Source organism: Sapajus apella, unplaced genomic scaffold, assembly GCF_009761245.1.
Source record: "Sapajus apella isolate SASKATOON/1434 unplaced genomic scaffold, GSC_monkey_1.0 scaffold12, whole genome shotgun sequence".
NCBI lineage: Eukaryota > Metazoa > Chordata > Mammalia > Primates > Cebidae > Sapajus > Sapajus apella.
Genome location: NW_022436952.1, coordinates 25,818,356 through 25,845,809, shown reverse-complemented (window position 1 = coordinate 25,845,809; position 27,454 = coordinate 25,818,356). Strand labels below are relative to the sequence as shown.

General features: G+C 54.3%; 3 protein-coding genes across 8 annotated transcripts; all 3 read left to right on the top strand.

Moving 5' to 3' along the window:
• The first annotated feature begins 368 nt into the window (after positions 1 to 368).
• ACAP1 (ArfGAP with coiled-coil, ankyrin repeat and PH domains 1) lies at positions 369 to 17,635 on the top strand. Of its 3 annotated transcripts, none has more exons than XM_032280486.1 (22): positions 369 to 629; positions 1,139 to 1,196; positions 6,609 to 6,728; positions 6,933 to 6,986; positions 7,072 to 7,130; positions 8,003 to 8,186; positions 8,319 to 8,363; positions 8,475 to 8,570; positions 8,677 to 8,751; positions 9,495 to 9,604; positions 12,169 to 12,220; positions 12,316 to 12,416; positions 13,344 to 13,467; positions 13,571 to 13,782; positions 14,447 to 14,516; positions 14,649 to 14,743; positions 14,829 to 14,998; positions 15,538 to 15,710; positions 16,466 to 16,575; positions 16,649 to 16,759; positions 17,106 to 17,155; positions 17,449 to 17,633. In XM_032280486.1, the coding sequence occupies exons 1-22, from the start codon at positions 577 to 579 to the stop codon at positions 17,547 to 17,549; spliced, it is 2,223 nt and encodes a 740-aa protein (XP_032136377.1). In that variant the 5' UTR covers positions 369 to 576; the 3' UTR covers positions 17,550 to 17,633. The 3 variants fall into 3 exon arrangements, with proteins under 3 accessions (XP_032136377.1, XP_032136378.1, XP_032136379.1); XM_032280487.1 differs by having other exon boundaries at positions 565 to 629; positions 1,090 to 1,215; positions 17,449 to 17,635; XM_032280488.1 differs by lacking the exons at positions 369 to 629; positions 1,139 to 1,196 and adding an exon at positions 3,283 to 3,305 and having other exon boundaries at positions 17,449 to 17,635.
• A 338-nt stretch (positions 17,636 to 17,973) lies between these two features.
• On the top strand, positions 17,974 to 21,045 carry KCTD11 (potassium channel tetramerization domain containing 11). The gene has a single exon (XM_032280502.1). It carries the CDS (start codon positions 19,059 to 19,061, stop codon positions 19,755 to 19,757), a length of 699 nt encoding a protein of 232 aa, XP_032136393.1. The 5' UTR covers positions 17,974 to 19,058; the 3' UTR covers positions 19,758 to 21,045.
• A 12-nt stretch (positions 21,046 to 21,057) lies between these two features.
• On the top strand, positions 21,058 to 23,411 carry TMEM95 (transmembrane protein 95). 4 transcript variants are annotated; one of them, XM_032280506.1, is made up of 7 exons: positions 21,058 to 21,472; positions 21,685 to 21,741; positions 21,931 to 22,011; positions 22,121 to 22,141; positions 22,279 to 22,359; positions 22,460 to 22,547; positions 22,664 to 23,282. In XM_032280506.1, exons 1-7 carry the CDS (start codon positions 21,304 to 21,306, stop codon positions 22,695 to 22,697), a joined length of 531 nt encoding a protein of 176 aa, XP_032136397.1. In that variant the 5' UTR covers positions 21,058 to 21,303; the 3' UTR covers positions 22,698 to 23,282. The 4 variants fall into 4 exon arrangements, with proteins under 4 accessions (XP_032136397.1, XP_032136395.1, XP_032136396.1 ...); XM_032280504.1 differs by lacking the exon at positions 22,460 to 22,547 and having other exon boundaries at positions 21,164 to 21,472; positions 22,279 to 22,411; positions 22,664 to 22,758; XM_032280505.1 differs by lacking the exons at positions 21,931 to 22,011; positions 22,121 to 22,141 and having other exon boundaries at positions 21,164 to 21,472; positions 22,664 to 23,411.
• The last annotated feature ends 4,043 nt before the right edge of the window (positions 23,412 to 27,454 follow it).

Below are 27,454 nucleotides of genomic sequence, written 5' to 3'. Positions count from 1 at the left end.
ACAGGAGCCTAGAATCACGAGAAGGACCAAGCTGCAGCAGGATGACAATGATGGATGCAGTTAATTTAGTGAACCATGAATTTACTGCTATCGTTTTCTTCACTTCGTGCAGCACTGGAGGAAGGGATTATCATTCCCATCTTCCAGGTGAGAAAACTGAGGAATCGGAGAGCTCCTCCAGGGGCACATAACTTCTAAGTGACAGAGTCAGGATTTGAACCTAGATCTGCCAGGCCCCCAAGACTCAACTACGAAGGGAGAAACAGGCTAGGGCCCCCAGGAGGAAGGAGCTGGCAGATAGTCTGAGGGCGGGACTGTGGCTTCTCTGATCTCAGGCCCCCTCCTCCGCCCAGGCCCCGCCCCTGCCCCTCCCAGCACTGCCTGGAAGTGTGGGGTGAGAGCTCCTCCTAGGACTCCCCTTTCCCCTTGGGGAAGCACTTGTGCCCCCCAGGGCCTTCCCCACAGAGGACCCTCTCCTCCTTCCTCATCATCTCCCCTCGTGGGACAGAAGGTGCCTCCACCTGCATCCTCACTTGCCCAGCCTCCAGGGCCTGCTGGCCACATAGCAGGCAAGCGATGACGGTCAAGCTGGATTTTGAGGAGTGTCTCAAGGACTCCCCGCGTTTCCGGTAAGTGTGACCTGGTCTAGGGGGCCAAGGAGGGGAAGGTCTAACACCCCCAGCACACACACACCTTTCCCCAGGCCAGACCTCCTTTCAGGGAGCAGGCCTCAAAAAGGCAGGAGCGAGCTTGTGGGCCAAAGTGGTACCCCACCTATCAAAGCAGGGTGCTCCAATGCTCTCCACCCCTGCATGCTGCACCTGGCCTCTGCAGTCTCCCTCACCCTGAGAGCTGGCATGCCCTCCTGCCTCTCACTGGGACCCCTGCCCCTCCCCCAGCACCTGCTCTGGGGCGGTTAGCAACTTCCTGCCCTGGCCACATCCACCCTCCTTCTACCCTTCCTGCTCTGGCCTGGGCGGTGGTAGCTTCTAGGCAGAGCAGAAGTGGGCGGGAGGATGAGCCTCTCAGCTCTGCAGCTTTCCCCTCCGCACCCACCACCCTACGACTCCATCTCCCGTGAAGAGGCAGACAGACCAGATGGACCCAGGCTCTGTTCCCATGACCCCCTCTTTCCCAGAGCCTCTATTGAGCTGGTGGAAGCTGAAGTGTCAGAACTGGAGACCCGTCTGGAAAAGGTGACCCTGACATGGAGAGGTGACCCGGGAGCAAATTAGGTTGAGAAGGGTGGGGCCAGGGAAAAAGCTGGAGACGAGCATACGTTCCAGGGATTATTGAATGCTGTGGAGGGCAGATATTTTGGAAACTTCAGAGAAGCAAAAAAGGTGATTCTATACCCTCAAGAAGCTCAAGATCTTGGAAAACAAGATCTACTTTTGGGCTGGGCTTGGTGGCTCATGCCTGTAATCCCAGCACTTTTGGAGGCCAAGGCAGATGGATCACCTGAGGTCAGGAGTTCGAGACCAACCTGCCCAACAAAGGGTAATCCCATCTCTACTAAAAATGCAAAAATCAGTGGGGTGTGGTGGCGAGTGTCTGTAGTCCCAGCCACTCCAGAGGCTGAGGCAGTACAGTCACTTGAACCCAGGAAGTGGAGGTTGCAGTGAGCCAAGATCCTGCCACTGCCCTGCATCATGAGTTACAGAGCGAGACTCCGTCTCAAAAAAAAAGACTTACTTTTGGACTTCCTTGTTCAGCTCTTGGGCTCCTCCTGCGTTGTGCCAGGCCTTGGGCATTTAGGGAGGGCAAGATCATTTCTGCTCCCATGGAGCCCAAAGGCTGACTGGAATACAAACCAGCAAAACATTTCAGTTCAAAACAGTAGGTCTCCCTTGAACACTCTTATCATACAGCATGTGTTCACAAATTCACCCTCTCTCATTCCCCTTACTTTTTACTTTTCTCTGCAGCATTTACCTCTGACACATTACGTATTTGCATGCTATATATTAGTTCTTTATTGCTGGGTAACAAATTGTCACAAATTTAGTGGGCAACATTATTTTTATGGGCAACATGGTGAGATTTTGTCTCTACAAATAATATTATTTATTTATTTATTTTTTCTTTTTCCTTTTTTTTTTTTTCTTATAAGATGGGGTTTCTGGCCGGGCGTGGTGGCTCACGCCTGTAATCCCAACACTTTGGGAGGCTGAGGCGGGTGGATCACGAGGTCAAGAGATCGAGACCATCCTGGTCAACACGGTGAAACCCCGTCTCTACTAAAAATACAAAACATTAGCTGGGCATGGTGGCGCGTGCCTGTAATCTCAGCTACTCAGGAGGCTGAGGCAGGAGAATTGCCTGAACCCAGGAGGCGGAGGTTGCGGTGAGCCGAGATCGCGCCATTGCACTCCAGCCTGGGTGACAAGAGCGAAACTCCGTCTCAAAAAAAAAGATGGGGTTTCACCATGTTTGTCAAGCTGGTCTTGAACTCCTGACCTCAGGTGATCCGCCCGCCTTGGCCTCCAAAGTACTTGGATTACGGGTGTAAGCCACCACGCCTGGCCTATTTATTTATTTATTTGAGACAGAGTCTTGCTCTGTCACCCAGGCTGGAGTGCAGTGGCAAGATCTCGGCTTACTAGAACCTCTGCCTCCAGGGTTGAAGCGATTCTTCTCCCTCAGCCTCCCAAGTAGCTGGGATACCTGTCTAATTTTATTTTTTATTTTTAGTAGAGATGGGGTTCTCACCATGTTGGCTAAGCTGGCCTTGAACTCCTGACTTCAAATGATCCACCTGCTTCAGACTCCCAAAGTGCTGGGATTACAGGTGTAAGCCACTGCATCTGGCCTACAAATAATAATTTTAAACAATTGACTAGATGTGGTGGCCACACCTGTGGTCCCAGATGCTTGAACTCCTGTGCTCAAGTGATCCTCCTACCTCAGCCTCCCAAAGTGCTGGAATTACAGGCGTGAGCCATCACACATGGCCTCAACTTTTTATTTTGAGTACATTATTGACTCAGGAGACTAGTAAGGAGATGTCTCATGTACCCATCACCCAGCCTCCCCCAGTGGTGACATCTTATACAACACTAGCACCTTATTAAAACCAGGAAATTAATATTGTCACATTACAGTTAACAATAGAGTCTATAGACCCTACTTTGATTTTACAATTTGCATATACTCTTTTGTGTGTGTTCTTTTTTGTTTTGACACAGAGTCTCACTCTGTTGCCCAGGCTGGAGGGCAGTGGTGCAATCTTGGCCCACTGCAACCTTCCTCTCCCAGGTTCAAGCGATTCTCCACCTCAGCCTCACGAGTAGCTGGGATTACAGGTACTCGCCACCACATCCAGCTAATTTTTGCATTTTTAGAGACAGGGTTTTGCCATGTTGGCCAGGATGGTCTCCATCTCTTGACTTCGAGATCCACCTGCCTTGGCTTCCTAAAGTGCTGGGATTACAGGTGTGAGCCACTGCACTTGGCCTTTTTGTATATAATTCTATGGTGCTTTATCACATGTATGGATTCCTTTAACCATCACTACATTCAACATATAAATGGACACGAGGAATTCCTTTACAGTGATACCCTAACCCTTCCCACACTCTTCTCTCATTCGTGGCAACCACTGATTTGTTCTCCATCTCTCTACTTTTATCATTTCCAGAATGTTGTATCAATAAAATCATACAGTATGTGACCCTTTGAGATTTGGCTTTTTGGCTCCCCCCACCGACACCACACACACACACACACACTCACACTCAGAATAATGCTCCTGCTGGGTGTGGTGGCTCATGAGTGTCATCCCAACTACTCAGGAGGTCAAGGCAGGACGGTTGCTTGGGGCCAGAAGCTCAAGACCAGCCTGGACAACATAGCAAGATCCCTGTCTCTGATTTTTTAAAAATTAGCCAGGCATGGTAGTGTGTGCCTGTAGTCTCAGCTACTCAGGAAGCAAAGGCTGGAGGATCCCTTGAACCCAGGAGTTCAAGGCTGCAGTTGAGCTATGATTCTACCACTGTACTCTAGCCTGGGTGACAGAAACCTCAACTCTAAAAATAATAATCAATTTTTAAAAAGATTAATGCTTTTGAAGTTTATCCAAATCATTGCACATATCAACAGTTCATTCCTTTTTATTGCCGAGTACTATTCTATTGTACAGATGTCCCAGTTTGTCACTAGTCCAGTCTTATGAATAAGTTCCTTACTCATCTAAGGGGCAGGGGCTGAGACAGTTAAGGAAAGAACTAGACACTCAGTTCCTAGATTCACACAGTGATTTGTGAACATCCTTGTCCCTTGTCACAAACAACCCATGGTGATGTCTGATAAGATTTGATCTTGGTCAGTTTCCTGAGCATTACTGAACCTGCCATACACTCTCAAGTCAAGCTATATTTCCCTGAAGCCTCCACAAGCCCCAGAAAATGGTTTTCAGTTCAACAGAAGTGCTGACCAACAAAACTGAACGCCTCTATACAGCCCAAGCTTTCTGAGCCCCTGCTGCTCTGGACTTCCACACATGAGCTCCCTGGTGGTCTCCTGCCATCCTGGGCTGAGCTGAGGGCTCCATGGACACTTACTTGCTCCATTCCAGATATGGTGACTCAGGCCAGAGCCAAGGGGCATCACCTCAGAGGCAGTGTAGTTGCAACTCTGCAGGTAACAAGGTCCAGGGCTCAGGAGACTGACTCTGGGTTCTGATCACCCAGAGAGACCCTCCTCAGGCAGCCATTCCCTCCAGGTTTACCAAGTCTCTTTTTTTTTTTTTGAGACAGAGTTTCATGCCTGTTGCCCAGATTGGAGCGCCCTGGTGTGAGCTCGGCTCACTGCAACCTTCGTCTCCGGGGTTCAAGCGATTCTCCCGCCTTGGCCTGCCAAAGTGCTGGGATAACAGGCATGACCCACCATGCCCACCCTCTTTTTTGTTTTTTTTTTTTTTGAGACAGAGTTTCGCTCTTGTTCCTCAGGCTGGAGTGCAATGGCACAATCTCAGCTCACTGCAACCTTTCCTCCTGGGTTCAAGCAATTCTCCTGCCTCAGCCTCCTGAATAGCTGGGATAACAGGCATGTGCCACCACGCCTGGCTACTTTTGTATTTTTAGTAGAGACAGGGCTTCTCCATGTTGGTCAGGCTGGTCTCGAACTCCCAACCTCAGGTGATCCACCTGCCTCGGCCTCGCAAAGTTCTGGGATGAAAGGCATGAGCCACTGTGCCTGGCCTAATTTTGTATTTTTAGTAGAGATGGGGTTTCACTATGTTGGTCAGGCTGGTGTCCAACTCCTGACCTCAGGTGATCCACCCACCTTGGCCTCCCAAAGTGTTGGGATTACAGGTGTGAGCCACTGCGCCTGGCCTATCAAGTCTCTTTGTCAATCAAATGGGCCAGATAGGATGGGCCCCAGGAGTACCCCAACATCTCCTCTTGGCCCTGACCTGTGGCCTGGATGATGAATTAATATTTATGAGGGAATATGCAGTGAGTACAGAATGGGACAACTCCTAGCCACAAATAATATAGATTTTGGGCCGGGCACAGTGGCTCACGCCTATATGTAATCCCAGCACTTTGGGAGGCTGAGGCAGGTGGATCACGAGGTCAGGGGTTTGAGACCAGTCTGGCCAACATGGTGAAACCCCATCTCTACTAAAAATACAAAAAAAATTTAGCCAGGCATGGTGGCAAGCACCTGTAATCCCAGCTACTTGGGAGGCTGAGGCAGGAGAATCACTTGAACCTGGGAGGCGGAGGTTGCAGTGAGCCGCTGAGATCACGCTACTGCACTCCAGCCCGGGTGACAGTGCGAGACTCCCTTTCAAAAAATATATATATATATAGTTTTTTTGTTTTGTTTTTTCGAGACAGAGTCTCACACTGTCACCCAGGCTGAAGTGCAGTGGTGACATCTTGGATCACTGCAGCCTCGACCTCCTGGGTTCAGGCAGTTCTCCTGCCTTAGCCCCCCCAAATAACTGGGATTACAGTCACATGGCACCATCTCAGCTCACTGCAGTCTCAACCTCCCAGGTTCAAGTGGTTCTCCTGCCTTAGTCACCTGAGTAGCTGGGACTACAGGCATGCACGACCACACCTGGCTAATTTTTGTATTTTTAGTAGAGATGGGTTTCACCATGTTGCCCAGGCTGGTCTCGAACTCCTGAACTCAAGTGATTGGCCCACTTTAGCCTCCCAAATGGCTGTGATTACAGGCATAAGCCACCGCACTGGCCAATCCTATAGAATTTAATAGCAACCATGTAGAGCATCCAGACAGTGCAGGAGGTTGGACTCTCCAGGGAGCTCTGGATCTAAGCAGGTAGGCAGGGTAGGAAGAGATGTGTGGGCAGGGAAAGATGTTTTGGAGGTAAGGCTGACAGAGGTGTTGCTGACAGGCTGAGAGGAATGGGCAGGAATTTGGTTTCAGGCCCAAGGTGGTGGGAATAAAGAAGCAGCAATGAGAACATATCAGGTGTATGTTAGATACAGGGAGAGCCTGGAGGGGAGTGAGGCCGGACAGGAATGGCAAGCACCGCCCTGGGCAAGGGGAAAGGAAGTGGGGCAGGGGTGGGGGCATCACCTGGTGTGGGGCCGGTGGCACAGCTCCCTGTTACCCTCCTTCTTTCCCAGCTCTTGAAGCTGGGTACCGGTCTCCTGGAAAGTGGGCGCCATTACCTTACCGCTAGCCGCGCCTTCATTGTCGGCATTTGTGACCTGGCCCACCTGGGTCCACCAGAGCCCATGATGGCGGTATGTGGAGGGTCTGCATCTGGGTGGGACGGGGTCTGGGATGAGGTGATGCTGTGGAAGAGGAGGGCTGGCCTGGGGTATGCAGGTTCCAGGCCAGAGCAGGGCTGGGCTGCCATCCTAGACAGCCACAGCAGGCTGGGACTCGAGTCGGGAGGGCCCTGCCACCCCACGCCTGGTACTCTTTCTGTGCCTCTTCTTGTCTAGGAGTGTCTGGAGAAATTCACTGTGAGCCTGAACCACAAGCTGGACAGCCATGCGGTAAATAGGGGAAGGTCGGGATTGCAGGGATGGTGGCCAGGTCGTCTGCGGTCCACCCCAACCTACCAACTTCTCCTTCCCTTAGGAGCTTCTAGATGCCATCCAACACACGCTGCAGCAGCAGATCCAGACCCTGGTCAAGGAGTGAGATGGGGCTGGGCGCGGTGGCTCACGCCTATAATCCCAGCACTTTGGGAAGACAAGGCAGAAGGATTGCTTGAGCCTAGGAGTTTGAGACCAACCTGGCCAACATGGCGAAACTCTGTCTCCACAAAAAATACAAAAATTAGGCTGGGCGCAGTGGCTCATGCCTCTGATCCTGGCACTTTGGGAGGCCAAAGTGGGTGGATCGCCTGAGGTCAGGAGTTCAAGATTAGCCTGTCCAACATGGCAAAACCCCGTCTCTATTAAAAACATGGCAAAACCCCGTCTCTACAAAAATTAGCTAGGCATGGTGGCATGCTCTTGTAGTGCCAGCTACTCGCAAGGCTGAGGCAGAGAATCGCTTGAGCCGTGGAGACTGCAGTGAGCCACGATCGCCACTGCACTCCAGCTTGGTGATAGGGCAAGATTCCATCTCAAAAAAAAAAAAAAATTAGCTGGGAGTGGTGGCAGGTATCTATAATCCCAGCTACTCAGGGGGTTGAGGCAGGAGAATTGCTTGAACCCAGGAGGCAGAGGTTGCAGTGAGCTGAGATGGCACCACTGTACTCCAGCCTCGGCAACAGAGCAAGACCCTGTCTCAAAAACAAAAGGGGAGAGGAGTGAGATGGGAGGGAAGGGGGCCTTATTTCCCAGAAACCAGCCCTCTGCCCTCTTCCCATGAACACAGGGGCTTCCCCAGTGACAGAGCTGTGGGATTGGGGGTTTCTGATGGTCTGACTTCCATCCCAGGGATCCCCTCGGGTTTCCCATGATGCAGAGACTAACTGAAAGGACATGAGGGCCTTATCTTGGGAATGCTCTGCTGGGGCAGGTGGGTGTCAGCTGCGATTCTGTTATGTCCCCATCCCCAGAGGTCTGCGGGGTTTCCGAGAGGCTCGCCGGGAGTTCTGGCGAGGGGCTGAGAGCCTGGAGGCTGCTCTGACTCACAACGCAGAGGTTCCCAGGCGCCGGGCCCAGGAGGCAGAAGAGGCAGGAGCTGCTTTGAGGATGGCTCGAGCTGGATACCGAGGACGGGCACTGGATTATGCCCTGCAGGTGTCTGCCCCAACCTGTCTCCATGGGGTACCAGAGCCTCAGGTGTCACCTGGAGGCTGGGGAGTCCCCAGTGTGCAGTGGGAAGGGTTGCTATGTTTTCAAGACTGACCTGGGATCTTTTTGCATCCTCAGATCAATGTGATTGAGGACAAGAGGAAGTTTGACATCATGGAGTTTGTGAGTTGTGGTATGGGTGAGGGCAGGGTGGAGAGGAGCCTGCTGCGAGCACAAGACCAAGGGGAAAGGGGTTCCTCCTCAGCCTGGCCCCCTGCCCACCTTGTCTCCCAGGTGCTGCGTTTGGTGGAGGCCCAGGCTACCCATTTCCAGCAGGGCCATGAGGAGCTGAGCCGGCTGGCCCAGTATCGCAAGGAGCTGGGTGCCCAGGTGGGACCAAGGGCACAGGCAGGTCATGGAAGGAGGTTAGGGAGCTCTGAGACGACTCTTCTAATAGGGGGGCCTTGGACATCTGAGATATCCTTCCTGTGCCCAGTTGTACCAGCTGGTCTTGAATTCAGCACGAGAGAAGAGGGACATGGAGCAGAGACACGTGCTGCTGAAACAGAAGGTGAGGGGCCAGGTGTGGTGGCTCATGACCGTCATCCCAGCATATTGGGAGGCTGAGGTGGAAGGATCGCTTGAGGCCTGGAGTTCAAGATTAGTCTACACAACGTAGTGAGACTCCATCTCTACAGAAAATTTTTAAATTAGCTGGTGTAGTGGCACACACCTGTAGTTCTAGCTACTTGGGAGGCTGAGGTGGGAGGATTGCTTGAGCCCAAGAATTCAAGACTGCAGTGAGCTATGATCACACCACTGCACTTAAGCCTGGGTGAAAGAGCAAGACCCTGTCTCTAAAAATAAATTTTAGAAGATATTTAAAGCCCAGGCGCGGTGGTTCACGCCTGTAATCCCAGCACTTTGGGAGGCCAAGGTGGGCAGATTGGCTCAGGTCAGGAGTTCGAGACCAGTCTGGCCAACATGGTGAAACTCCACCTCTACTAAAAATACAAAAAAAAAAAAAAAAAAAAATGGCTGGGCGTGGTGATGGGCACCTGTAATCCCAGTTACTCGGGAGGCTGAGGCAAGGGAACTGCTTGAGCCAGGGAGGTGGAGGTTGCAGTGAGCCGAGATCGCGCCACTGCACTCCAGCCTGGGTGACAGACCAAGACTCCATCTAAAAAAATTTTTTCTTTCAAAAAGCAGAAGGTGAGGCCTGGGGCTGATGCTGGGGCTGTGGGCAGGAGGCAGACACCTGTAGCCGTCGTCTCTGCCCACCTCAGTTGCTCACTGATCCTCTTGTGCCTCCAGGAGCTGGGTGGGGAGGAGCCAGAACCAGGCTTAAGAGAGGGGCCTGGGGGCCTGGTGATGGAAGGACATCTCTTCAAACGGGCCAGCAACGCATTTAAGACCTGGAGCAGGTAAGGAGAGGACACCCCGATCAGCCCACCCCACCCAATTATGTATTTTGAGTGGTAATAGTGTGCTAAGCACTGCAAGGAAAAACGGATGAACCCCCTGCCTTTGTAGAGTTTACATTCCATCATCGAAGACAGGCAATAAACCTAGTAAGTACATTACGTGCTATGTTAGAAGGTGATGGTGCTATAGGAGAAAGGTAATGAAGCAAGGGATGTGGAGAGCTGGATAGGGGTTGCAATTCTAAATAGCTGGGCAGGGTGGGCTTCATGAGAAGGTAACTTTTGAACAAAGACCTGAAGGATATCTTGGGGAAAAAAGTTCTAGACAGAGGCCAGGCGTGGTGGCTCACACCTGTAATCCCAGCACTCTGGGAGGCTGAGGCAGGTGGATCACCCTAGGTTGGGAGTTTGAGACCAGCCTGACCAACATGGAGAAACACCATCTCTACTAAAAATACAAAATTAGCCGGGAGTGGTGGTGCATGCCTGTAATCCCAGCTACTCGGGAGGCTGAGGCAGCAGGAGAATCACTTGAACCCAGGAGGCAGAGGTTATGGTGAGCTGAGATCGTGCCATTGTACTCCAGACTGGGCAACAAGAGCGAAACTCCGTCTCAAAAATCCCGAGAAGAAAAAAAAGAAGAAGAAGAAGAAGAAGAAAAGGTTTTAGACGGAAGAGCTAGTGCCAAGCCCCTAAGCTAGCTAGGGTTTTGGAAGAGCAGGGAGATGGCCCTGGGTCTGGAAAGAGTGACGGAGGAGGAAGTGGTATGAGGTGAAATTGGAGCTAATGGGGGCATGAGTCATTATAGGGCCCTATGGTTTTTGTAGGGATTGGGGGTTTACTCTGAGGGCAATTGGGAGCTGCTACAGAGTTTGGAACAGGATGGTGACATGCTCTGACTTGACTCCTTCCCCTTCCAGGGCCACTGCTAGCCCATGTGGGATCTCTGTGCAAATTAAAAAATGGAGCCACTTCCCCAAGACACTTTTTTTAGTTTTTTGTTTTTTTGAGATGGAGTGTCACTCTGTTGCCCAGCCTGGAATGCAGTGGGGCAATCTCATCTCACTACAGCCTCTACTCCCTGAGCGCAAGTGATCCTTCCTCCTCAGCTTCCTAAGTACCTGGAACCACAGGTGTGTGCCACCATGCCTGGCTAATTTTTGTATTTTCGGTAGAGACAGAGTTTCACCATGTTGTCCAGGCTGGTCTCGAACTCCTGACCTCAAGCAACCTGCCTGCCTCAGCCTCCCAAAGTGCTGGGATTACCAGCCCCCAAGATACTTTCTTTTTTTTTTTGAGATGAAGTCTCACTCTGTCACTCAGGCTGGAGTGCAGTGGCGTGATCTTTGCTTACTGCAACCTCCGCCTCCTAGCGATTCAAGCGATTCTCCTGCCTCAGTCTTTCCAGCAGGTGGGATTACAGGCACCTGCCACCACGCCCAGCTAATTTTTTTTTTTTTTTTTTAGTAGAGATGGTGTTTGACCATGTTGGTCAGGCTGATCTCAAACTCCTGACCTCAGGTAATCAACCCACCTCAGCCTCCCAAAATGCTGGGATTACAGGCGCGGTGAGCCACCTCTCCTGGCCTGATACTTTCATTTGTCAAACATTTTAGCAATCTTGGCAAGTAACACTGGTGTCTAGAGAAAGAAAGAAAATTAATTTTTAAAGTATTTAAATTATTTATTTATTTATTTTGAGATTGAGTCTCGCTCTGTTGCCCAGAGTGGAAAGTGCCGTGGCACAATCTCAGCTCACTGAAATCTCTGCCTCCAGGGATCAAGAGATTCTCCTGTCTCAGCTGGGTGGGTTGCCTCACGCCTGTAATCCCAGCACTTTGGGAGGCTGAGGTGGGCAGATCATGAGGTCAGGAGTCCAAGACCAGCCTGGCCAGCATGGTGAAACCCTGTCTCTACTAAAAGTACAAAAATTAGCTGGGAGTGGTGGCGCACACCTGTAATCCTAGCTACTCAGGAGTCTGAGGCAGTAGAATTGTTTGAATCCGGGAGGTAGAGGCTGCAGTGAGCTGAGATGGAGCCACTGCCCTCCAGCCTGGGTGACAGAGCAAGACTCCATCTCAGAAAAAAAAAAAAAAATTATCCTGTCTCAGCTTCCCGAGTAGCTGGGATTACAGACACCCACCACCCCACCCAGCTAATTTTCCTATTTTTAGTAGAGACGGAGTTTCACCATACTGGTCAGACTGGTCTTAAACTCCTGACCTCAGGTGATCCAAAGTGTCAGGATTACAGGTGTGAGCCCAGCCTAAAAAGTATTTTTTTTTTTAATTGTAGCAATAGACGTTTTATTAGAAAAAGAATTTTACCGCCATCTGCTGGAAAGTTGTCTTCATAACTATGTCAAATCTGGGTTGTCCAGAATATGAATAGCACCCTTTAGATGTTCCAATTTGCGCAACTGTCCACCCTTCTCTAGAATGTCTCATGGAACAGTAAGCCCAGGTGTCTCTCCTCTCAGTAAGATCCTCATGGGCAAAGAGCACAGCCTCTCTTCCGTCCCTCATCCTAAAGCTTCCCATGTCTGTAATGATTTCCATCTACAGACGCTGGTTCACCATTCAGAGCAACCAACTGGTTTACCAGAAGAAGTACAAGGTGAGTAGGCCTGGGTCCTGGGTGCCTGGGCCCCAGGGAGACTCAGCCTTTGCCTGAGGCTGGACATCCATCCCCCTCTCACCTTGTCCTGCCAGGACCCTGTGACTGTGGTGGTGGACGACCTTCGTCTCTGCACAGTCAAACTCTGCCCTGACTCAGAAAGGCGGTTCTGCTTTGAGGTGGTGTCCACCAGCAAGTGAGTGCAATCGCCAGGTTGATACTCTAATATATCTAAATAGTTACCAATCTGAAAGGCAGGGCCCACCACAATGGAGGCCCCCCATGCAGCTCCAGACCTTAACCCTTTGGCAGCTAGATTGGGGGGCCGTTGTGGGAGAGGGTACAGGGTGATGGGGGATATTTAGGAGAATATTACCAACTGGTACAGAGTCCTTTTCTTTTTTTCTTTTTTTTTTTGAGACAGAGTCTCACTCTGTCGCCCAAACTGAAGTGCAGTGGCACGATCTTGGCTCATGGCAACCTCCGCCTCCCACCCCCAGGTTCAAGCGATTCTCCTACCTCAGCCTCCGGAGTAGCTGGGATTACAGGCGCCTGCCACCGCACCTGGCTAATTTTTGTATTTTTAGTAGAGACAGGGTTTCACCATGTTGGCCAGGCTGGTCTTAAACTCTTGACCTCATGATCTACCCCCCTCAGCCTCCCAAAGTGCTGGGATTACAGGTGTGAGCCACCGTGCTTGGCTAGAAGTCCTTTTTTTTGAGACAAAGTCTTGCTCTGTCGCCCAGGCTGGAGTGTGCAGTGGAGGTGTTATCTTGGCTCACCGAAACCGCCTCCCAGGTTCAAGCAATTCTCCTGTCTCGCCTCCCGAGCAGCTGGGACAACAGGTGCACAAGACAACACCCAGCTAACTTTTTGTATTTTTTTTAGTAGAGATGGGTTTTCACCATATTGGCCAGGCTGGTCTTGAACTCCTGACCTTGTGATCCACCTGCCTCCGCCTCCCAAAATTCTGGAATTACAGGTGTGAGCCACCACACCTGGCTAGAAGTCTTTCAATATAACTGGGACTGGCTGAATACTGGCTCAATGTCAGCCTGCCCATCCTGCCACTTTGCTTCCCAGCCTCAGACCCCGCTACTCTCTCCCTCACCCTCCTACCTAGGTCCTGCTTCCTCCAGGCTGACTCAGAGCGCCTCCTGCAGCTGTGGGTCAGTGCTGTGCAGAGTAGCATCGCTTCCGCCTTCAGTCAATCTCACCTTGATGACAGCCCCAGGGGTCTGGGCCAGGTACCTTAACCTGGGGGTGGGGATGCAGAGCCAGGCTGCCTGTGGGGATGGGGCACCTCTTACCCTAGGCCCCTCGGCCACCCTTTCTCCCCCTCTCTCTCAGGGCTCGGGACATCTGGCCATAGGCTCTGCTGCCACCCTGGGCTCTGGTGGAATGGCCAGGGGAAGGGAGCCTGGGGGAGTTGGGCACGTGGCAGCCCAGGTACAGAGTGTGGATGGCAATGCCCAGTGCTGCGACTGCCGGGAGCCAGCCCCGGAGTGGGCCAGCATCAACCTTGGTGTCACCCTCTGCATTGAGTGTTCCGGCATCCACAGGTCACTCCCTAAGCCCAAGCATGAGCCATGCTCCTTCAGGTTGCAGTGCAGCTCCCAATATAGAGCTCATCACACAGGCCCCTCTTTCCTTCCCTGTCCTGCCTTCCTCTCTTAGCTTCTGGCTTTGTCATTGGGCACCAGGCCTGGGCCCAAGCCTGTGGGCTGCCAGTTGGACCCAGGTGGGCCTAGCCCCTCTGTATCCTAGTCTGGCCAGAATTGGGGGACACCCAGTTTGTTGGCTTGGTTGGAAGAAATGTAGAGTCAAGGTTGCTGAGGGTGGGGAAGCCAATGAAGACCAGACAGAGAAGAGGTCATGAGGCCTTAGGAAGTCTCTAGAGCCCTCACCCCCCACCTCAGTGTGGTGGAAGGAGGGAAGGGGGGTGACATGGGAGAGACTGTCCAGGCTAAAGTGTCACTAGGAAGGGAGGTGGCTAGAGCAATGAGGGCCTTGAAATGAAACCTAAGGAAGGAATGGTGACCAGGCAGGGTCCTGTGGGGCCAGGCAGAGGCTACATGGTGGCTACATGGCCACAGCTGCCCTGCCTCCTGGGCCAGCACCTCTGCATGGGGTCCCCTGCTGGCCTTGCCTCCCAGTGTCCAGGAGCAGCGCAGCTCCCCAGGCCACTCCCCATACAGGGCCTGACCCTCCCCTCTGGCCCTCCAGGAGTCTTGGTGTTCACTTCTCCAAAGTCCGGTCTCTGACCCTTGACTCATGGGAGCCAGAACTAGTGAAGGTAACTTGGGGTATTGTGAAGACTGGGGGCAAGAACGTGGGGGGCAAGGACATGGGGGTGCAGGGGCCTGAGCCCTGAGGAGACAGATACTCACCGTCACCCTGTCTCTGACTCTGTCTGGGCCTCCCAAAGCTCATGTGCGAGCTGGGAAATGTCATCATCAACCAGATCTATGAGGCCCGTGTGGACGCCATGGCAGTGAAGAAACCAGGGCCCAGCTGCTCCCGGTGAGCTTGGGGTTCAGCCTCCTAGGGGAATGGGGGGAACCTGGAGCAAGAAGTGGGAAGACTGTCTGCTTCTCCCCTCCCACAGACAGGAGAAAGAGGCCTGGATTCAAGCTAAATATGTGGAGAAGAAGTTCCTGACCAAGCTGCCTGAGATTCGAGGGCGAAGAGGTGGCCGGGGGCCCCCAAGGGGACAGCCTCCTGTGCCCCCGAAGCCTTCCATCAGGCCTCGGCCAGGAAGCTTGAGATCCAAGCCAGGTATAGGGCTGGTTGGGCATTCATTGAACATCTGCTATGTGCTCAGCCCTGTGCCAGGTTCCACAGGGAGGCACAGAGGGTAAGGCCCAGGCCTTCCCCTGGAGCATGTTGGCAGGACCAGACTGCAGTTTCAGGGGTTATGGTGGAGTGTCACATGAAGAATGGGAAGGAGTGTGGGGCTGGGCATAGGCAGGGAGGATAAGGGGTGTCAGCAGCATGAGAAAAGGAGAGGGAGTGGGGGTGGGTTTGGCTGGAGTGGCAGGGCTTGAGAGCTGAGGCCAAGTGTCTAGGAGGCTGCTCACCTGTGTGTGTCATCCGGTGGTTGGACCGGATCGGGTGATGATGCCGTCTCTCCCCACACCCTAGAGGCTCCTACACGTACACGTACCCACGCCTGCATCACTCCACTCCTCCACAGTCCCAAGCCTCCCCACAATTCAGAAGAGACCTGTCCCATTATGACATTGGGGCACCGTGCTAAGGGTTTTCTTCCTGGACTTGGAGCTCTTCCCCCTAACAGAACCAAATCCCCCAAACAGAGCCCCTGTCTGAGGACCTGGGAAGCCTGCACCCTGGTGCCCTGCTGTTTCGAGCATCTGGACATCCTCCATCTCTTCCCACTATGGCTGATGCCCTTGCCCATGGAGCTGATGTCAACTGGGTCAATGGAGGCCAAGAGAATGCCACGCCACTGATCCAGGCCACAGCTGCTGTGAGAGCCCTGCCAACCTCCCCACCCCACCCTAGAGCTGTGACACCTATTCCTGAATCTGGCTCCTTCCCTTATCTCCTCTTCCTGACACCTGTTCCCTAGGGCCCCCACCCATAGGGAGAGAGAAGCAATAGAGACTGGTTGCTAAGAGTGTGTGATTTGGAGGCAGAGAACCCAAGCTCTCACCCCTCACAGGAGACTTTTAACAAGTTATTAACCTCTGTCTCATCTGTAAAATAGGGAGAACAGCCAGGCAGGGAGGCTCACACCTGTAATCTCAGCACTTTGGGAAGCTGAAGCTGGTGGATCACCTGAGGTTGGGAGTTTGAGGCCAGCCTGACCAACATGGAGAAACCCTGTCTCTACTAAAAATATAAAATTAGCCAGGGGTGGTGGCACATGCCTGTAATCCCAGCTACTCGGGTGGCTGAGACAGTAGAATCACTTGAAGCCAGAAGGTGGAGGTTGCCGTGAGCCGAAATTGCATCATTGCACTCCAGCCTGGGCAGCAAGAACAGAACTCCATCTCAAGAAAAAAAAAAAAAAAAGGATAACATACCTCATAAGCTTGTACTAGATTTACATATAAATACGTGCAAAGAGCTAGAGCCAAGCCTGACAGCTGTAACCCCTTCCACGCTCCTGATGAACACACCCCACCTTTCCATTCTCTGAACTGGCCCTACCCTAAGACATCTTGAACTCTACCAACTGAGGATGCCACCCTCAACCCCCTTGTCGACTTCTCCATGCAGAATTCTCTTCTGGCCTGTGAGTTTCTCCTCCAGAACGGGGCGAACGTGAACCAAGCGGACAGTGCCGGCCGGGGCCCGCTGCACCACGCGACCATCCTTGGCCACACGGGGTAGGGATGACGGCCATGGGGAGGAAGGCTGGGAGGAGTTGGGTGGCCGTCTGACTCTGGCTCTTCTCTCCAGGCTCGCCTGCCTGTTCCTGAAACGGGGGGCTGATCTGGGGGCTCAAGACTCTGAAGGCAGGGACCCTCTGACCATCGCCATGGAAACAGCTAATGCTGACATCGTCACCCTGTGAGAATGCCTGAAGGGGTGGGGCTGGTGCTGGGATCCCACCTCCACCCGCCCACGTTCGGTGGGACCTGGGGAAGGGCCAGGCGAGCGCTGGGACCAGGAGCGAGAAAGGCTGCTCCAAGTGTGCAATGGGACGTGGAGTAGAAGGCAGGCGGGCAGGCGGGGTGCAAGGATGCTCAGCCCACCCTGAGAGGCGTCATTCGTGCATCAACATTGCTGTCAGGCATCTTTTTAGCCCTAGAACCGCGGTGGGCAGATGAACAAAACGCGACCCAGCTGGAAGAATGGGAAGTTGGGCGGGGAGATGAGGACAGTGTCGTTCATTTCTTAATTCCCTCCCGTTCAGGCTACGACTGGCAAAAATGAGGGAGGCTGAAGCGGCCCAGGGCCAGGCAGGTAAAGAATCCACCCATCCCACCCCCTAGACACAGCACCTGAACTCTGCGCTTCTGGTCCACGGTGACCTCTCTCCCTAGTGCCTGACTGCATTCATTCCGTTATTTAATAAATGCGTATTGGGTGCGTCCGACGTGCCAGGCCCTCGAATAGGGCAAAGCATAGGCACTGCGCGGCGCGCACGTTCCCACCCACGCTCGGAGCGCTAGGTCCCCAGGCGGGCCCAGGGCCCCGCCATTCTGCCCTTCTGCACTGGGGCCCAGACGCCTCCCCGCCTTCCCTCCCTCCCCCAGGAGATGAGACGTATCTAGACATCTTCCGAGACTTCTCCCTCATGGCGTCAGACGACCCGGAGAAGCTGAGCCGGCGCAGTCACGACCTCCACACTCTGTGACCCCAAGCCTTCGCGACCCGCGCCTCCCTCCCCCCTCCTCCCCGCCACTGGGCCCTCCGCCATTAAAGCCACTGTGCTTCGCTCTTTTCTTCTGGTTCACTTCTTGGGCGCCACCTTCGGGCCCGCAGGGTGTTGGGCGCTGCGGCTCCCGGGGTTCGGGGAGCGGCTGGGGCGTTGCGAGCTCGAGTCCAGCAAGGGGCGACCCCGGGGAGCGAGGCGGCAGCTTCGGCCGCGGCCCGGGCGCTGCGGGGCGGGTGCTCTCGGGCTCGGGCGACGTGGCCAGCCCCGTCCTGCCGAGGGGTGGGGCCGGCCCTGGGGCTCGCGGGCCCGCGCGGCCGCCGAGAGCGCGCGCCGGGGCCGCCCCGGTAGAGAGGCATCCCCGGAATGCCACGGCTCAGCACCCGCCCGCTCGGGAATTCCCCGCGGGAGCCGCTGGGAGGGACGCGGCCCCCGGGCCGGCCTCGGGCTCTGAGCGGCGGGATTAGAGGCTCCAGCCCCGCAGAGCTGCAGACGTGAGGCCGGGCACACCTGAGCGGCGGCGGGGCGGTCGCGGCCACATCCGGGGCGACGCGACTGAGTCACCTGCCCCTCGGCGTGCGCCAGTCCGGCCAGTCCGCCCCGTCTCTCCCGTCCGAGACTCTCCCCACAACCCCCCAAGAGCCGCACGGGGGCGGGGGCGGGGCGGGGCTGTCTCTTAAAGGGGCCCGGGCCGCTGCGCTCAGGCCACTTCCTGGGGGCGGAGAGGACCTCAGCGGCTTCGGCGACACCCGGGGAAGGCGGCGGCGGCCGGGTACCGAGACTCCCGGCTGTTTTCATCAGAGCGCTCGGACACTCCCAGCCCGGGCTGAGTACGCATCGTCGCCACCCGGTGGATACAAGGCGGCTCCGCCATCCGCTCCCGTCAGTTCCGCCTCCATCTTCTGCGACCCGCGCCGGCAGCCCGGCCTGGCCTCGGAGTGGCCCCAGAGCCCTGGGTGGACTCGACCTCGGCGGCAGCGATCTGCCCGGGGTCTCCGAAGCCAGCCCTTCAGAGTCGGCCCTGTGCTCGCCACCGTCACCTGCTGGTTGGATTCCGGAAACCCACCCTCTGAAGAGCACAGAGGAGAGTCGCTGACCACCGCAAATCGGATACGTCCAGACCTCAAGCTCCCTTCCCCTCTCTGGCTGCCCTCTGCTTTTTTCATCCCTTCTCTCAGCCTTTCAGGAATTGCTGTTCCCTGAGACCAGCCCCCTATCCACCACCAAAGTAATCCGGGCAAGCCCCAAACCTTACTGCCTGTGCTCCGCCTGTGCCTCCAACCCAGCGAGCCTGACAGTTTCGACCCAATTCTGCACACACATCCAGGAAATTGTGCCTTTTCTTTTCTTTCGGTGTCTCCTGTACTTCCCAAAATTTCTCCTCCTCCTGTGCCGTCTTCGCCCCCCTCCTTTGGGGGCCCCGTGACCCTAAATGTGGGGGGCACACTATATTCCACCACTTTGGAGACCCTGACTCGCTTCCCAGACTCCATGCTGGGGGCTATGTTTAGGGCCGGCACCCCCATGCCCCCAAACCTCAATTCCCAAGGAGGCGGCCATTACTTCATCGACCGGGATGGCAAGGCCTTCCGGCACATCCTCAATTTCCTGAGGCTGGGCCGTCTGGACCTGCCCCTCGGGTATGGAGAGACAGCGCTTCTCAAGGCAGAGGCTGACTTCTACCAGATCCGGCCCCTCCTGGACGCGCTGCGGGAACTGGAGGCCTCTCGGGGGACCCCTGCATCCACAGCTGCCCTGCTCCACGCAGATGTAGACGTCAGCCCCCGCCTCGTGCACTTCTCTGATCGCCGGGGACCCCATCACTATGAGCTGAGCTCCGTCCAGGTGGACACCTTCCGAGCCAACCTCTTCTGCACTGATCCTGAGTGTCTAGGTGCTTTGCGGGCCCGATTTGGTGTGGCCAGTGGGGATAGGGCAGAGGGGAGCCCACATTTTCATCTGGAGTGGGCCCCCTGCCCCGTGGAACTCCCGGAGGCGGAGTATGGGAGACTGGGACTGCAGCCACTGTGGACTGGGGGGCCAGGAGAGCGGCGGGAGGTGGTGGGCACGCCAAGCTTCCTGGAGGAGGTGCTGCGGGTGGCTCTCGAGCATGGCTTCCGCCTAGACTCTGTCTTCCCCGACCCTGAAGACCTGCTCAACTCCCGGTCTCTGCGCTTTGTCCGGCACTGAGGACGCGGTTCTCATTTTGACTCTGGGAAGAGAGGGAATGGGGCAGTTAATGGGGTACTGGCACCCCTGAAGCCTCTTTCCAGCTCTGCTCCAGGAGCTATGAGAGTCAGGACTCCCCTGCACCTGACTGAAGCTCAGATCTGGGCAGAAATTCCCAAACCTGAGCCCACCAAGGACTCACAGGGGTCCAGAAGGTCTCAACTGGTGCAGATCCTTGGAGGGGCAAGGAAGGTTCTCTTGGTTGTTCTCACCTAAGGCTGGGGACCTCCAATCTCTCCTTGATTGGAGCTCAGTGTTTAAGGGCCTGGAAAGGTGGGGAACACCTCTTTACCCAGACTAAGCCTGGCAAAACCCTGGAAGGATATTGAGGTCTGGGGAAGAGGGAGGACTTGGCATTGCCCCATGCGGTCTCCTGGACCATGGCCTCTCCTCCTGAAGCTGGGTGGCCTGGCCTGACCAAAGAGATGCCAGAACACTCTGGAACAAGGGAAGAGGGGTTCTTTGCTGTGTTCCAAGCCATCTAGTGAGGGAGACAGAAAGGCCACATCCCACCCTCAGTTGATGTACGGGAGCTGGGAGAGTCCCCATGGCAATGGGGCTGGAGCATCCCTCATCTGGAAGGATCCCACCTTGATGGTGGGGCTGGCCATGGGGAAGAGGGTAGAATCTGTTGAGTCCTTGGGCTTCCTTCGTGTGTGCCTGCACATCAGCCAGTGTGTCTGACTGATGCAGAGGTCCCTGGCATCCTGGTTCCCATCTGTGTTGCTGACTACAGTGTCTGTGATGTCTGCGTGTCCAGGCCTGTTTGGGGTTACCCAGCAACTATTCTGGCCCAGGGTGTATCTGTAGTGTGTATGTGAGGAGGTTGACAATTAGTCGTTTAATCACAGGATGTATGTGTATGTGTTTACGTGCACGCATGCATATGCATCACCACGTAGCCAGGAGGGGCCTGTTGGGGTTTGAGTCACTGGGATCTTCCCCGTGAGAGGTAAGAGAAGTCACTGGGCTTAGCTGGGCCTCTGAGGCCTGTATGGAACTCTTGGTTGCTGTGGCAACCATGGCCCTGTTGCTAGGAGATAGCTGGGAAGGCCCAAGGCGGCCCAGGGCAGAGAGAGGAGACAAGAGTTTGGGGCCGTGGGGGAGGAGATGGGAAGGGATGGGATTTCTGGCTCCCTGAGCGGATGGGATACTCGTGCGCAGCTTCTTCACTGGGGGTGTCACACATTATTTATCACTGGTCATGATTTACAAGAAGAAAAATAAAATGGCTTTTGGAACCACAAAATTGTGAAGGCCGTTGAGGGCCAGGTTGAGGGTGCTGTCCCTGCATCACAGAAGCCTGCTTTCTCTGCCCATCGCCTGCTGGAGAGGCCTTCGGGACCCCAGTTTCCTGAGCCCCAGCTTTACCCCAGCTGAGGATGGGTCGTGGCATTGTTCATTGTTCTGGAACACTCTAGAACCTCCAGGCAAGGGCTGGAGCCAGGGCTGCAGAGCATTCCTTGGTCCAGCTGGGGCAGCCCTGCTCCACCCCCCTGTGGTCCTCATGTGGAGGCTGGCACTAGGCGGGGTTTTCCTGGCAGCCGCCCAGGCCTGTGTCTTCTGCCGCCTCCCAGCCCACGACTTGTCAGGCCGCCTGGCTCGGCTCTGCAGCCAGACGGAGGCCGGGCAGAAGGAATGTGAGGCCTCCCCGGACTTCTCGGCCTTTGCCTTAGGTGGGACCAGACACTCGAGGATGGGCCCAGTAAACAGTCACCCCCGTACCCCCAAAGGGTGGCATGTGACCTCCCAGCCTTGCCCTCCATCTGTGGCCCTTTCTGAACATGCTGGTCTCTCCCTCTGAGACAGCGCCATATACGGGAAAGTCAGGAGAGACCCCAGACCCTGGGCTGGTGATGGAGTCGATGGTTCTTGCCCATCTCCACAGATGAGATGTCTATGAACAAAGTCACAGAGAAGACTCACAGAGTCCTGAGGGTCATGGGTGAGGTGAAGGGGAAAGCGTGACCTAGGGGCTTGGGTAGACACCAAAGACAGGGGTGGGCAACAAGGGCTGGGGGGTGGGCAGGGAAAGTGGAGGGGTGGAGACGGGAGGCCTGATCCGGAGGGGGCTGCGTGAAGGGAGAGGGAACTGGCCCTGTCGAGGCCCAACGGAGCTGCTCTGCCTCCCCAGAGATCAAAGAGGCTCTTTCCTCACTCCCTTCATATTGGAGATGGCTTCATAACACCAAGCTCCCTGAGTACACAAGGGAAGGTACTGACGCGGGGTGGCCTCGAGGGGAGCCCAGGGTCTCAGGCAAAGGGGTGTGTGGTGAGCAGCACATCCATTCACACTCCCGCCCCTTCCTTGTCTTTCATTGCAGCTCTCTGTCCCCCCGCCTGCCGTGAGTAGGAAAGGAAAGGGGTTGCAAGGACTTGGGGCCTGCAGGGTGTCAGAGGAGGGCCTGGGAGGAAGCTGGGTACAGGGCGGGGTGGAGGCCCGGCCTCCCCTCCCCAGCGCTGCCCCTGCTGTCTCCTGCAGGGGGCAGCACCGTGCTGTACAACTGCTCTACCTGCAAGGGGACCGAGGTGTCCTGCTGGCCTCGAAAGCGCTGCTTCCCAGGTCCTCATGCCCACCCTTGCCCAGATCCCTGAGTCCTTGGGCTCCCCAACTGGTGAGTGTGGGTCCCAGAATTATTCGCTGCCTCCTGGGTTCCCTGCAGGAAGTCATGATCTTTGGGAAGCCAAGATTCTGCTCCTCTCCGTCTTCGGAGCTGTCCTGCTTCTGGGTGTTCTGAGCCTCCTGGTGGAGTGAGTTTGGGGATAAGGACGGGGATCCTACCCTGACCAGTGCCTTCCACCGCCCACCCTCCCTCCGCCCCTCCCAGGCCCCTCCCTTAGGCTTCCCATCCTCCATCTTCCCTCAGGTCTCACCACCTCCAAGCAAAAAGTAGCTTATGAAGACACTGAAAACCTCCCAGCCTCCAGCTCTAAGGAGTGTGCACTCCCAACTTCCACATCCCTTGGAGGGGAACCAGCCAGCCCCTTAGTCCCAGCTCCAAAGACAGTCTTCCAGATCCTAAAACCCAGACATCCCTGCTTCTGCTTGGTGAGATAATGCAAAAACAAGAAAATCCCAAAAAACCCAGACATCCCCACAATCCCAGGTCTGACGGCCTCCCAGGAACCCGGGCACCCACAGCTGGAAAGTTCCTCCCCTCTGGCCCTCAACCAATCAGACAGCGCTGTCAACAATGCCAGGAAAATATCTACAGAAGGAAAGAATCCCCTACACCACTCCCACCACGCCCACACCCCCTTCTGCCTGTTCCCGGAAAGTGGGGGCGACTGCCCCAGAAGCGACTCCAGGCCCTCTTGTGACTGATTGGGAATCCAGGAATGCGTGTTCTGGAAAACTCACCCCGCTGGAGTGAGACCACATCAGTTGGTTCGCTGGCATCCCTCCCTCCATCGTGTTAACACAGTGAAACCCTGGCCTTCCTCAGAGGCCTCTGTCCTGCCAGGCCCAACTAAACCTGCTGTTCACGATCTCTGCCCCTGCCTGGCCTCTGTCTGCAACTGGAGGGGGCAGAGGAAAAATGGGAGACTCTCAGAGTAGCACAGTGCATCTCAGATGGGGGTGATTTTGCACCCCAGTACACATTTTGCAACATCTGGAGTGGTTTTGTATTGTTTTGACTTGGGGATGTGTCACTGGCCTCTGGTGGGTAGAGACTAGAGATGAGCTAAACATCCCACAACGCACAGGAAAGTCCCCACAACAAAGAATCATCCCGTCCAAAATGTCAGTGTTTACCAGGAAAGGGAGACAGAAAAAAAGAAAGAAAGAAAGAAAAGAAAGAGGCCAGGCACAGTGGCTCACGCCTGTAATCCCAGGACTTTGAGAGGCTGAGGTGACCAGATCACGAGGTCAGGAGTTCGAGACCAGCCTGGCTAGCATGGTGAAACCCCCTCTCTACTAAAAATACAAAAATTGGCTGGGTGTGGCGGCAGGCACCTGTAATCCCAGCTACTTGGGAGGTTGAGGTACGAGAATTGCTTGACCCTGGGAGGAGGTTGCAGTGAGACAAGATCGTGCCACTGCACTCCACCTGCTGACAGAGTGAGATTCCATCTCAAAAAAAAAAAAGAAAAGAAAAGAAAGAAAGAAAATGTCAGAGCCTGGTTGAGAAACTCTGGTTTTTGGTGCCCTGCCTATTAGGAGTGTCTGGTTTGGGAATGGAATGTGGGACATGGAACATGAGAAGAGAGGCCTGTCGCCAACCACAAGTCGCATTCTGGGTGCCTAGGCCTGGCAGGGATCTCAGCCCTTACCTAGCTCGGGGGTTTTCAAGGCTCCAGGGTAAGTGTTCTCAACCAGCTGCATATCAGAGCCACCTGGGCAGCCTTAAAACTACCTGTGCTTCAGCCCCATCTCCAGAGATTCTAGAATAAGTGGTCTTACGTGGGGCCTTCGTTAGTGCAGCCTACAGCCAGGGTTGGAATCATTGTTCTGGGGTACCCAGAGAGGCCCTAAGGATGGGAAGAACTCCTACTCCTTCCGTGAGAGTACCTCTCCCTTTTTCCCCAATATTTAAAAAAAATTTAAAAATTATTATTATTTTTAAGATGGAGTCTCGCCCTGTCGCCCAGGCTGGAGTGCAGTGGTGCATCTCTGCTCACTGCAACCTCTGCCTCCCAGGTTCAAGCAATTCTCCTGCCTCAGTGTCAGTAGTTGGGATTACAGGTGCCCACCACTACACCCGGCTAATTTTTTTTTTTTTTTTTTTTTTTTTTGAGACGGAGTTTCGCTCTTGTTACCCAGGCTGGAGTGCAATGGCGCGATCTCGGCTCACCGCAACCTCCGCCTCCCGGGTTCAGGCAATTCTCCTGCCCCAGCCTCCCGAGTCGCTGGGATTACAGGCACACGCCACCATGCCCAGCTAATTTTTTGTATTTTTAGTAGAGACGGGGTTTCACCACGTTGACCAGGATGGTCTCGATCTCTTGACCTCGTGATCCACCCGCCTCAGCCTCCCACAGTGCTGGGATTACAGGCTTGAGCCACCGCGCCCGGCTCTAATTTTTGTATGTTTAGTAGAGACGTGGTTTTGCCATGTTGGCCAGGCTGGTCTCGAACTCCTGACCTCAGGTGAACCACCCAGCTTGGCCTCCCAAAGTGCTGGGATTACAGGCATGAACCACTGAGCCCAGCTTATTATTATTATTATTTTGAGACAGAGTCTCGCTCTGTTGCCCAGGCTGGAGTGCAGTGGTGCGATCTCCGCTCACTGCAACCTCTGCTTCCTGGGCTCAAGCGATTCTCCTACCTCAGCCTCCCTAGTAGCTGGGATTATGGCACCCACCACCACATCTGGCTAATTTTTGTATTTTAGTAGATATGGGGTTTCACCATGTTGGCCAGGCTGGTCTCGAACTCCTGACCTCAGAAGATCTGCCTGCCTCAGCCTCCCAGAGTGCTGAGATTACCGGCATGAGCCACTGCACCCAGCCTATTTTTTAAATTTAAAAAATACATATTTTAAGAGACAAGGTTTTCACTATGTTAACCAGGCTGGTCTCAAGCTCCCGGCCTCAAGCAGTCCTCTTGCCTCAGTCTCTCAAATTGTTGGGATTACAGGCATAAGCCACTGCATTCAGCCAAGTACCTCTCTGTTTTATACATTCCATTTTAATCCCTTCATATAACACATGAAAAAAATGAGACCCAGAGATCATGTAAGATCATATGACTTGTCTAAGATCATACAACTCATTCATTCATTCATCTGACAAAGACTTAGTGAGTATCCACCCACTAAGGGATGGGAAGCCACACTTCCTGACTGCTCTGGACTGCAGTAGCTGCCTGTACCCTCCCTTGCTGTCCCCTCTTTCCAGGTTCAACATTTTGGAGCTGTCCTTGTTTTCACAGCCAATATTCGGGAGGTCAACCAGTCCTGCCCATTTTTCTTTTTGTTTTCTTTCTTTCTTTCTTTCTTTTTTTTTTTTTTTTTTTTTTTAGACAGAGTCTGGCTTTGTTGGCCAGGATGGAGTGCAGTGACTTGATCTTGGCTCACTGCAACCTCTGCCTCTCAGGTTCAAGCGATTCTCCAGCTTCAACCTTCTCAGTAGCTGGGATTACCTGTGTGTGCCACCATACCCAGCTAATTTTTTTTTTTTTTTTTTTGTTTTTTTTTTTTTTGAGACGGAGTTTCGCTCTTGTTACCCAGGCTGGAGTGCAATGGCGCGATCTCGGCTCACTGCAACCTCCGCCTCCTGGGTTCAGGCAATTCTCCTGCCTCAGCCTCCTGAGTAGCTGGGATTACAGGCACGCGCCACCATGCCCAGCTAATTTTTTTGTAGTTTTAGTAGAGACGGGGTTTCACCATGTTGACCAGTATGGTCTCGATCTCTTGACCTCGTGATCCACCCGCCTCGGCCTCCCAAAGTGCTGGGATTACAGGCTTGAGCCACCGCGCCTGGCTACCCAGCTAATTTTTGTATTTTTAGTAGAGACATAGTTTCACCATGTTGGCCAGACTGGTCTTGAACTCCTGGCCTCAAGCAATCCGCCTGCCTCGGCCTACCAAAGTGCTGGGATTACAGGCATAAGCCACTGTGCCTGGCCAGGAGGTCAAGCAGTCCTGCCGATTTTCCAGTGGTCTCTATCCTGTCTGTCCCATCCTCCCATAGCCCACAGCCCACCCAGAACCCTCTCACAATGGACCTCAGTCTCCCGGAGGCACCATCTGGCTGCCTGCTCCCCTGAACGCACCTCACCCTCAGTGGCCATGCTGACCTTCCTAAAAACTCCACACTGTTCACAATCCCCAGCCCAGCATCAAATGATGATTAAAAATTTGGGCTTTTGGCTGGGCATGGTGGCTCATGCCTGTAATCTCAACCCTTTGGGAGGCCGAGGCAGGTGGTTCATGAGGTCAGGAGACCGAGACCAGCCTAACCAACATGGTAAAACCTACCTCTACTAAAAATACAAAATATTGGGCCGGGTGCGGTGGCTCAAGCGTGTAATCCCAGCACTTTGGGAGGCCGAGGCGGGTAGATCACGAGGTCAAGAGATCGAGACCATCCTGGTCAACACGGTGAAACCCTGTCTCTACTAAAAAAAAAAAAAAAGAGCTGGGTGTGATGGTGCATGCCTGTAGTCCTAGCTACTCAGGAGGCTGAGGCGGGAAGAGCCCAGGAAGTTGAAGCCGAAGTGGGCTGAGATCACACCGCTGCACTCCAGCTTGGCTGACAGAGTGAGACCCTGTCTCAAAGAAAGAAAGAAAGAAAGAAAGAAAGAAAGAAAGAAAGAAACACAAACTCCACCAACCTCCCATGCCACATGTTCATGAAGAGCTTACTAGGGAAATGTATATCACAAGGGTTCAGAGAAGGGGCTGGGGTTGTCAGGGACACACTCTGGAGTCTGCCATGTGCCAAACACTGTAGACACAAAGATTTAAAAAAACAGGGGCCGGGCGCGGTGGCTCAAGCCTGTAATCCCAGCACTTTGGGAGGCCGAGGCGGGTGGATCACGAGGTCAAGAGATCGAGACCATCCTGGTCAACATGGTGAAACCCCGTCTCTACTAAAAAAAAAAATACAAAACATTAGCTGGGCATGGTGGCGCGTGCCTGTAATCCCAGCTACTCAGGAGGCTGAGGCAGGAGAATTGCCTGAACCCAGGAGGCGGAGGTTGCAGTGAGCCG

Bases quoted from the DNA above. Each gene is read 5' to 3' on its own strand.
- ACAP1 (XM_032280486.1), top strand. From the start codon at position 577: ATGACGGTCAAGCTGGATTTTGAGGAGTGTCTCAAGGACTCCCCGCGT. The intron at 12,417-13,343 runs GTGAGTGCAATC...CCTCCTACCTAG, and splicing joins GAGGTGGTGTCCACCAGCAA to GTCCTGCTTCCTCCAGGCTG. The intron at 13,468-13,570 runs GTACCTTAACCT...CCTCTCTCTCAG, and splicing joins GCCCCAGGGGTCTGGGCCAG to GGCTCGGGACATCTGGCCAT.
- KCTD11 (XM_032280502.1), top strand. From the start codon at position 19,059: ATGCTGGGGGCTATGTTTAGGGCCGGCACCCCCATGCCCCCAAACCTC.
- TMEM95 (XM_032280503.1), top strand. From the start codon at position 21,304: ATGTGGAGGCTGGCACTAGGCGGGGTTTTCCTGGCAGCCGCCCAGGCC. The intron at 21,742-21,930 runs GTGAGGTGAAGG...CTGCCTCCCCAG, and splicing joins CAGAGTCCTGAGGGTCATGG to AGATCAAAGAGGCTCTTTCC. The intron at 22,412-22,663 runs GTGAGTGTGGGT...ATCTTCCCTCAG, and splicing joins GTCCTTGGGCTCCCCAACTG to GTCTCACCACCTCCAAGCAA.